This window comes from Nothobranchius furzeri, chromosome 5 (genome assembly GCF_043380555.1).
Source record: "Nothobranchius furzeri strain GRZ-AD chromosome 5, NfurGRZ-RIMD1, whole genome shotgun sequence".
NCBI lineage: Eukaryota > Metazoa > Chordata > Actinopteri > Cyprinodontiformes > Nothobranchiidae > Nothobranchius > Nothobranchius furzeri.
Window position 1 is genome coordinate 1660836 of NC_091745.1, and position 10376 is coordinate 1671211.

A 10376-nucleotide genomic window follows, 5' to 3' on the forward strand; every position below is an offset into this window, starting at 1 on the left:
CTGTCATGTGTGCCAAAACATCTAAATGGCAACGATCCCCCTGGGGTGTCTGCAAAGTCCAGGTTGTGTGCATGCTTCCAGGTAAGGATTACAAGTAAACAGTAAGCAGGTGTCATCAGACTGGGACCTGAATAGGCTCTGGAACAAAAGAGTGAAGCACGAGATGTGTTTTAGGTAGCTTTGAGTTTAGCAGCTGCCGAATAAACAAAACAATAATGACAAGCCTGTTAACTGATGTCTTTATTTCGCTTATTTATTGTGTTTGTTGTTTATAAAGCAACAGATTGCAATTATGTTGCTTTCCTGGCAGCTGCAAGAAATATGTACCACATGAAGTTCAGATATCATTTCAGCTGAATGAATCACGTCAGTTCCTGCAGGTTCAGCCAGTGGGAAGCATGGAGCCGGGCCTGCGAGCAAAAACAAGTTCCTAGGGGTTCATTCAGCAGCGACACAAAACACAACTGTTTACTTTGTCAGGGCCTACAGAATCTTCAGAAGCAGTTAACCTTAACAATGTTAACTGGTTCCCTTGGCAACAGGCCGTGGTCTGGGAACTCCTAGCCAATCACAAAGCTGATTCCTGTGAGCGCGTACTGTGGCGAGGTCGCTCTCCCTGAAAAATGACATAAAGCATAATTACACAAAAACACAGGACGTCTTTTAAAAGGTGCACTCAGACCTAACGTGGAAATAGCAACTAACCAGTTAGTGTCGCTTAGTAAGGTCATGACATCATCCAACACCTCCGGACAAACGGCATCGTCGTAGGTCAGAAGCATCTCATACACCTCACTGGATGTGGCTTTTCTTATCTGCAAGTTTAGGGAAAAAATTCATTTTTTTCTGTCATAAACGTGGATTTTCCTTTTTAGCTTCATGACTTCAGCCTCACTCAAGCTTCTCTACAGATGGTGGATATCCTGGAGGCTTTTAGACTTCAAGTTGATGAAGCAAAAGGGGGTTTCACTATTGGCCCAGGACGGTAACAAATACTCAGAACTACTGGATATTCACATTACAGGTAAACTGAGCTGGGCGACGATGTGGATTTAATATGAAAGCAGCGTCTGGAGTAAAAGTGCACTTCTGTCCAGTGAGCTCACCACAGGGAACTGGTGGCAGAGCAGCATCAGCAGCTGGGACCAAACCTTCTTCCTCACTTCGCCCTGGAACTGGATCAACCCGCAGAACCTGGAAAGCAAAAGTAAAACCGTAAAAGCAAATCTGTAGCGGTCGTTTCAATAAAGCACGTATCCGTCAACAAGGTGGAAACGTACGCGTCTATGCACGCGCGCAGCTTGACCACATCTTTGGACTTCCTGCACTCTTTGCAAAGGTTCAACAGGTCCAGACCGAAATGATGACTTAGAAAGACAACCAGACAGCAGAGCTTCAGTCAGGACAGATATCTACATTTTTGTTCAAAAGATGATGACATCACTCACTCCTCTTGTGTGGCAAAGATTTCAAAGCAACTGTTAGCGAGCATTTGACTGAGCGTCTTCAGTAAGGGAGTCGATACTCTAAAATAACAAGAAGAGCAACAACGATACAACATTATACACACAACTGGGAAGATAGTTCTATACAAATGACACTTGTAGCTTCATGGCATACCGGCTACTGTGGAGACTGTCCCTGAAAATCCTCAGCAGCGTCTCTCCGAACTGCTCCAGAGCTGCTTCATCCCTCTGAATCCCTCTCAGGAAGTCAAACAGGGCCTGGGAGGAGAAGTGACCCTGACGGAAAGCAGAAGAGCAAAAGGAAGTGATGTGCTCATTCCTGTGAGCGGTACTGACTAATACCTGCACTGCAGTTATTCGTCCAGTTTTCTAGAAGGAAAACTTGAGTTCAGTTTCCTCTTCAGCTATAAAATTTGCCCTTCAACGGTTTAGCTCAACCAAGTACATCTGCACTTTTATGGGATGCTGCCGTTTCTGTCTGTTAACTCCTGCTAGGCTACGTGATCCATCGACGCTGAAGCCTTTCCTGAAGCTTGGTGCATACTCCATTTCTCTTTGGCTGCTGTGAATACATGCCTGCAGTGTGAGAATCTCAAACCTGGCTTGCTTTCCAAAATGCAACCTTGTACACATATCTCAGCACCTCTGGTCTCTGAGGAGGATGAATAGCAGAGGAACACTAGAAGAGGAGGAGAGGAAAACAAGACGAGACCCAGAGTGTTCCTCTAAGGGAACGCGCTTTCAGCCACAGCTGGCTTCGCTGCTGTTATTACAGGATTGAACCGGTTTTCTTTATGACACCTATAAGGAGTCAATTTCCCTCTGGGATTAATAAAGTATTTTTGAATTGAACTGAATTGAGTAAAAGTTAAAAATAAGCTCAAATCCTTGTGGGCAGGTCCTTTTTTGGTTTTACCAGGTTAAGTAACAGAGGGGGAGGGTTTGATCAGAGAGGTGTTGTGTAAGAAACGTCTGCAGATTCAACTCATGACAAGTTCTTGTATGGCGACATTAAAAGGGAGGAGAAGAGCGACAGCGAGATCATAACAGCAGGTGTTCGGGGAGCGTTTCCATGCTGGACACACGGCTCCCCCTCTCGGTCTGGACTCCTGAATCACAACAAGATCCAATTATGCCGAATCACAACTGGCTGCAGATTACACAAAAATAAAAAGGTCCTTGTGAAACCAGACTGCATGTGCGTGGACACTTAACATCAGCTAAACCAGTCGTTAAGGTGAAAGTGAAGTTTGACCTAAAAACCAAACGTAAAAATAACTTAAAATGTGCAGCAAGAGACGACATAAACCTCTACTGCTCCATGGCACGAATGGCACAAGACTCTGGAGTCTCTTTGAGATGGCACCAAACTCTTTTGAGCACATCTGTTCATCGTTCTTCTGTGATTCGACAATATTCTGCTGCTCCACCTACTGTGGACTCTGTGAGGCCTCCCACGGACACGGAGAGCCCCAGGAGGGTGTGGTACCGATACTCAGGCAGTCCAAGCAGCTGGGCGATGTACTTGAAAGCTTGAGAAGGGGCGTTCCAGTTTAGACTGGTTAAGGTCTCGCTGAAAAACAACACATTAAGTTAAAAGGTTTGCCAAGACGAAGGCCTCAGACACAAGACGTGTGTGTTTGTCAAAACAAATAAATGCTGGGAAATATCAGGCAAGTCAACTCACACAGGTAAGATGATCAACAGCTCCTCCCTGTGGGGGATGTGAGGTACTGCGGGCTTCGTGCTGTGGAGGAGGTGCAGGAAGGCGTTGCCAGCGTGCGCTCTGTAACGGTCAATCTTCTCCGCCATCTGCTGGGCCAGGCAGCACATCATAGGCTTCACCCTGCATGTGCAACGCGTTTACACAGTAAAGACCAGTGAGGCTGTGGTTTCATTCAAAGTCATCAGAAATCTAACCTTGGTGTCATCACACAAGACGGAAGAGCACACTTGTTTCTGAACTGGTTTAGGTGCTTCCATGTGCAAAGATTCAGATTACAAACAAGAACAAGCTACATGGTGAAGTCAAACAAGCTGTCTAAGGGTGAAAAGGCAGCTGAACACCTTCTGATTCCTACTCACAGGTCTGGTGAGAGGATCTCAGGAGCATCTCTGGCCACTAGCATCGTTAGTTCCATCAGAGCGGTCACTGCTGCTTCTCTCACCCTGTCGCCAAGTCAAGAGGGAGGAGGGAGAGTCAACATAAGGCTATCGAATGGACTGAAGACACCACATGGAGAGCGTTAGTAGCAGTTCGATAGTCACCAAGGTGTTTTGCCTGCAGGGAAAATCTGTTTATCTGAAATGCTGATGTATGATCATCCCAGGCTCACACCCTAAAACACACGCTCACAGGTAGCTGGCGGAAGTCTTTTTGGCAACTATTTCTGCCAAATGGAAATCACAGTCACACAGCCCTCGGTAATCCGACAGGAGACTTCGAATGGAAAAGTACTGTTGTTGCTCCACGTTTATTAATCAGATGGAGTCGTTTAAATCTAACGGAGAAGCTTCATGGGAATCCGACATCGGGACGGAGTGAGTGACTCAGCGAACACGAGGTCATTTTCGCACATGAATGTGGACTGTAAGCGCACGGATGTTAACACAAACCATTGTTATGGCTCAGAGCCATTTGGGTGTGTGAGAGAGGAGATGCAGCACCTGGCTCCAATCTCACTAGATTGCCTCCCGGTTAGATTCTCTCAGCTGATCCTGAAGACCAGCAGCATAAAAGTCAGCCAGCCCTCAGTTCAGGAAGCAGCAGGCCAGGGAAGTTCTCTCTGGTCCGTTGTCTCCTCAGCAGCTTTTGGTTTTGTTTTGTTAAGTTTTATGTAACAACTTTGGTGGGAGCTTAAAACTCTCTGTGTTTAACCGTTCGCCCTTTTTAGGGGTAAAGGACACTTTACCCCTTCGCTTGTTTTAATTAAGACATCACTCGGAAATTAGGAAAAATAATGTGATGGTCTTTCGTGGTTTTTGTATTAATCTGGTTCATTTGAGAGTTTAGTTGTTACTTGTTTTGCGTTGCTGCTGATGTGTCTTGTTAATCTGTGTTTTGAGTTTATATTTATGTAAATAAATGTTGTTTTGTTACTTTTAACACGAGAACGTGCGTCCTCATTGTTACCCCAGGCTCCCTAGACAGCCTGGATCGTAACAAATAGGGGCTCGTCCGGGATCTTTGATCCCAAACCTTACTTGGACGCATGTTCTCTGGCTTACTGTTATTACTTACGTTTTGCTTTTGGAATAGTTCACAGCAGCTCTGTTCTGAACACCTTTTACAAAAGTAAAAACAACTCTGATCCTGCCTTTGCTCTGATAAACGTCTCTGCTCTCTTGCGTTGGGCCTGAAACGCCACAACAGCAAGAAGAGGAAGGGACGTGAAGAGTCGGGGAAAAGGAGAGAAAAGGATTACAAGAAAGAAAGAAAGAAGCAAGCAGCCCATCCCTTGTTTGGAGGCCAAGGGACAAGCTAGGCGACATTCCTGATGCGTCCGTAAGCGTGGCCCGAGGCTACATGTGACAGAAGCAAGATGTTCTGTGTAAAGGGTCGAAGAGAAACAGGAGAGCATTCCGGAGTCCTGAGGCAAATGAAAACGGCATGTGTGCTGTTGATAAATACGTGTTGACAAGTGGTAGTAAAGCACTCACCAGGCTCCAACGTCTCCACGGCTGTCTGTGGTGTAGTCATTCAGACAGCTGAGCAGGACGCCGTAAACATCAGCGATGTTGTTGGAGCACAGGGTGGAGTCCGGGCGGCCGTGTGCACAGACACCTGCCTTCACACACACGCTGACAAGACAGTCAACACGTTAACAAAGTAACACAACATAAGGAGCACAGACAAGGCGACGAAGACTCAACTAAACTTTGAGGAAATGTATAATACTTCAGATTAAAAGGACGTGTCGTTCAGGCCCTTCAGGTGCAGTCAGTGTGCCGTTTACTTTGGCCTTTCTGATGACACTGATGTGTGCTAAAGCTAGCAGCAAACACACAACAGACTCTCCTACGGCGTATTCTTCACTAGGCTCACGGGGCGCTGGCGTCTATCCAGCAGTCGGGGAGAGGCGGGGACACTCGGACCCAGCCCGCCCATTGAGGACCACTGATTTAGTCTCCAATCAGTCTAACGTGTGTTTCTGGAGCAGCGTGCAGGTTCAGTGACTATCTTGTAAAAAAAAACAACGATGCTACCAACTGCAGCGCGGCTTCCAAACAATAATGAATCAAATAAAAATGACAGGACACCCACAGAGTGATCGCTCTGACCGCATCTCTCCTGGCCTCGGTGAAATTCCCCTCCATCTGGCTGACAGAACACATCTGCCGAAGGCCGTCAAAGATCTGACACAAACAAAAACAAACAGCAAACATCACCAAAATAAAACAGGAGATTTCTAATAAATCAAAGTAGGGCTCCTCAGGCTCCTCCTCGCCCCACCGCCTCTCCTCTGCATGACCACGGTGTACTTTTAAAGCTAAGTATTTTAGTTTACTTTTAACAACTTTCCATTAATAAAAGTAACAGTTTCTTTCAATTAAAAAGGAAACCTGGCCGTGCAAAAGTCACAGCTTTCATTACAAATTCTGGTGGACTTCAGCTTACATGAACAATGTAAAGAACGGCCTCGATTCTGTAAGAGTACAAAAATACCAGAGAAAAAATAAATATACTAGAAATAAATGCATGGGAAATAGTTTTAGTCTGAAGGAAAAAGCCTTCAGCTGTTTATTTAATTTAAGGATAATCTGATGGATGATATTTACTGTAGCAGTGTCGTGCTTCAAATATGAGCTCATCTAGATGGTACAGATGGACGGCGTTGTGTAGATGGTCGGTATTCGATGAAAGTCCGGCCTGATAAACATCACACCTACTCTCTCACAGAGAAAACACAGAGACCAATCGTTGCTACGATCACAGACACACTAATGTGTGTGTGAGCGTTAATATCCCTCGATCTGCTGAGCTAAAGCAGCGGAGAGGAGAGTGGGAGACACTCTGGGGAAAAACGCTTTTTAACACAACACCGGTCTGGCTGTGTTTAGACGTGTGTTATTTCTTCTGTTGACTCCATGCACACAAGTAGATGGTGTGTTTCTGTTATGAGCTCCCAACAACGGTCCGGGTGCTGCACTTCCTCACTTCAGAGTTCCAGTTTCCCCCACACCGTGTTATCGCCAAAAACAACACTTCACATCGGTTAAGGATTATTTAAGTCCAAATCAGGAATAATCACATACCTACTCTTATTTTCCACCTCATGATCATAAATGTGTTTGAAAACAAACAACCGACCTGTTTGAATTTGCCGCGGATCATGAATGTTGGCAGACAGCTGAGAGCGAGAGCAGACCCGCTACGAGTTAGTGTCTGCGGACTCTTTAGCCCTCCAATGTACTGGGACACCAGAGCATCTGAGGAGTAGCACAAAAGCAAACTCTGATCATCAAACAAGTCCTCTAAGGTCTTTCTGAGGCCTACAGATAACGGACTGAGAAACCTGCCCTGCATCTGAGGGTCCGCCTGGCCCGTCTGGTCCTGGTAGTACTCCTCACACAATGCAGACAGAGCCGACACCACTGCAGCCTGCAGAACCAAAGTAGGTTTATCTGAGATCTCACCCTCATGTTTGTTTTAAGGTGTGAACTCGTTAAAAACGGGCTTACGATGATGCCCCCCTTCACACCACTTGAAAAAAGATGCAGATTGTGTATGGTGTCATCGATGAGCCACTGCCAGGCACCTGAAACACATCAATCCTTGCAGCTCACAGGTGGATAACACAACAACAAGTGAGTACTTACTGATGATGGGGTCATTTTTAAACGGCATTTTGGACAGGGACAGCTTTCCTATCAGACTGCAAACTGGAAAAAATAAATAAATAAACTCTTTTTCCTTATTATGATGATAAATCTTCCTTTTAGTCACTTTTCCTTGTAGTTCTTCTACTCACTTGCGGGTCTCATTAGTGCTCCACCAAAGCCCCTACACATTAGAAAAACTTGACGTAACTGTGACAGAAAACGGTTAGTCGTTGTGCATTGAGAAGGTTCCTCCTGCTTACCTGTATTGTTTTCTTTCATGCAGCTGAAAGACGGGCAGAGAACTATCAGTAACAGGAGCCGTTTGGCCTCATGACTTCTGTTGGACGCATTTGGTTCACCTACCACATGGTGAATGCTCTTCAACGCGTCCACACACTCCGGAGAAATGACGTCCACCACAGTCCTGTTAAACAAAACTGACCCGTTACAATCAGGCTTTCTAGCACATTAAGCTAGCGGACAAGTCTAAACACCAGTTCAGTCCTTGAGCTTTGGTGCCTTTTCTACACATGAACAGTTTATAAATCGGTGTCAAACGTAAAAAAATGGCTTTCTGACCAGAGACAGAACTAGCTTCTGATCTGAATGAAGCCTAATTCTTGTTTGTGTATTTCGAGTCTACCTGTTGGTCTGAAGGCCCACTTCATACAGAGCGTGCGTGACTTCTCCACACGCCATGATGGCCCCATGACGACCATGAAGGTCCGGGCCAGTCGCCATGGTCAACAGCTGAGGCAAAACTGAAACAAGAACAAAAGAGTCTGTTTCTCCTCACTGACTGTGTATCACTAGTTGTACAGCATCTACGGGAGGGATCATGGCCTTTAGTTGAGGGGGGACCATGAGTCCGGTCCTCGTTGCCAGCAGTAAGTCCGAACTGTTCCCAGTGGGCTGCTCCTGGTGACTGGTTCTGCTCATAACCTTAGGAACAGTTTTAGGTGCAGCTGTGGGGTGAGGAGTGTTGAGTTTGGTGGGTCTCATATGTGTTTTGCAGATAATGGGCTCCTGTGACCGTGGCTCGGTTCTTGCGGGAAAGGCTGGGATGAGGATCAGCACCTCCAAACCTAAGGCCATGGTTACTGACCGGAATAAGAGGGGATGCTATCTCCTCATAGGGGAGAGGTCCTACGTTGGGGGAGGGGTTTCAGTGTTTGGGTCTTGTACATGGGTAGAGGAAGGAGGCAGAGGCAAATAGACACGTGGATCAGGATAGCGTCTGATGTCACATGAATGCTACTCTGGTCTGTTGGACAGGGAGCTAAGCCAGAAAGGGAAGCTCTGGATTTACCAGTCGATCCGTGTTGCAGCCCTCACTGGTGGTCATGAGCTTTGTGGAATGACCAAAGAAAAGAGACTGAGAATGCAAACGGCCAAAATGAGGTTCTTCTGCTTAGAAATGTGGAGAGACGCTCAAACGTTTGAGAGGGGCTCAGAGCAGGATGACTGAAGACCAGCTGAGGTCTTGGCTTTCAGGTATGACCTGGCGTCAGGAGCCCACGGCTCCCCCAGGACATGCTGGAGGGACGATGTCTCTGGGGTGACTCCAACAGGGGTCCCACAAACAGAGAGGACAGTTTGGGCTCCCTAGGGCTGCAGCCCCTGCGACCCGGATAAGCAGAGATACCAGGATTTGAAGAGGAAGTTCCAAACTAGAAGATGAACAGGCAGGATGACATAGTTACCTTGTGTTGCCATATAATCAGGCGCTTGAGGCGTCAGGTTGTGGAGCGCTTCAGAGGCAAGCTCTCGGATCACACTGCAATGTACAAAATAGCAGATTTCCTCAAATCTTCCATAACTTTGATGAATTTGAAGCTACTCAGACATGCGTGCTACTGTTGGTACTGACCCATCCCAGTGGTTGATCTTCATGGTTATTAAATGTTCTATCATAGATTTGGTGTACTCGGGGAAACCAGCTACGTAGACACTTCAACAACAACAACAACAGAGGACAGTAACTATGCAGGCAATGACAGATGTTTTTCATCTCACCAGTAGGAAAGCTCAGTCGTTGGTATACGCAGCTTCCAAGTGAGTCATACCCTAGGGCTACCATCTTCCTGCGCTGTCACCGCGCTGCTGTCTGTCCCGTCTTTGGTGGGGACACTTTGGTTTTTCTTTGTAACTGTGGACTCAGGTTTTGAGTTAAACCACCAAAACTGGACCAGCAGGTAAAAAAGCAGGCATTTCCTCTTTGGACGGGAAGACTTAGACACTGGTAAAGGTTTTTTATGAAACCTTAAAATGACATAAAAGTGAGTTCCAGTGAAGAACAGGGCATGGCGCGGCGTTTCCAGGAGGTATATTAGTTATTTAATTAAAGCAAAGCTAAAACTAATTATAAAACCGCACTCCATTAAAAGACAGTTTATTAATAATATTTACTATGATCTTCAACGTATACGCAAAAGTCATTACAGACCGAATTTCAGTCAGTCTGGAGCATTTAGAGGTGTGTGAATACAAAGCCAGTGAGCAACGACCTCATCGACAGCGAAGGAACTGTCCCTGCCCATGAGGCTTTGCCCAAACAAAGCAGCGTTTACTGCTTCAGGATTCTTTTGGAGCGCAAACTAAATGATAAGATTGCAGAAAGTTGCCAATATTATGCAGAGAGGGCACTCCAACAAGTTTAGAGATCTGAACACACAATCCTCAACACAACTCCAGAGTATCCAAAAGCTACTTCTGAGAAGAGCTTGGCTCTTCGGTGCATGCTGGACCGAAGGCTTTTAGCTCAAGATGGATAACGGAGGCTCTACTGGAGCCTGGGACATGTGCGGGACTTTAGCAGAGCTGTGCATCAGGAGCTGCCCCCCCCCCCCACACACACACACACACAACTGCTGTACAACCATCTTAGCTGCTAATATAAACAGGATGTTGTCACCATTTACTGAGCTGCTGCTCCGTCTGACAGTTTGTGATTAATATACAAAATCATCCTCACGAGTTCATAATGTTGACCGTGTCTTACCTAATGGTTAGGTAGCAGTTACTGAGATTTCCTACAGCAAAGTAGTCTGCTGCTGTTAGGATGTCAATACCATGAGGGAAGGTGCC

General features: G+C 46.2%; 1 protein-coding gene across 3 annotated transcripts in view; it reads right to left on the reverse strand.

The window, feature by feature from the left end:
• Positions 1-216: 216 nt before the first annotated feature.
• Positions 217-10376, reverse strand: part of tbcd (tubulin folding cofactor D) — a 25338-nt gene continuing 15178 nt past the window's right edge. Inside the window, exons 17-39 of one of the 3 annotated variants that reach the window (XM_054740111.2) lie at positions 10291-10376; positions 9160-9240; positions 8993-9066; positions 7933-8050; positions 7653-7713; positions 7550-7572; positions 7439-7470; positions 7287-7349; positions 7149-7225; positions 6987-7068; positions 6778-6896; positions 5731-5822; positions 5127-5267; positions 3552-3635; positions 3154-3312; positions 2901-3039; positions 1621-1742; positions 1449-1526; positions 1281-1367; positions 1107-1194; positions 706-815; positions 510-616; positions 217-410 (exon numbers count right to left, since the gene is read on the reverse strand). In XM_054740111.2, the coding sequence (XP_054596086.1) occupies positions 520-616; positions 706-815; positions 1107-1194; positions 1281-1367; positions 1449-1526; positions 1621-1742; positions 2901-3039; positions 3154-3312; positions 3552-3635; positions 5127-5267; positions 5731-5822; positions 6778-6896; positions 6987-7068; positions 7149-7225; positions 7287-7349; positions 7439-7470; positions 7550-7572; positions 7653-7713; positions 7933-8050; positions 8993-9066; positions 9160-9240; positions 10291-10376 (2013 nt within the window). In that variant the 3' untranslated portion in view covers positions 217-410; positions 510-519. Of the gene's footprint in view, positions 617-705; positions 816-1106; positions 1195-1280; positions 1368-1448; positions 1527-1620; positions 1743-2900; positions 3040-3153; positions 3313-3551; positions 3636-5126; positions 5268-5730; positions 5823-6777; positions 6897-6986; positions 7069-7148; positions 7226-7286; positions 7350-7438; positions 7471-7549; positions 7573-7652; positions 7714-7932; positions 8051-8992; positions 9067-9159; positions 9241-10290 lie in introns of all 3 variants that reach the window. The other 2 variants (XM_054740112.2, XM_015948410.3) reach the window with 2 other exon arrangements.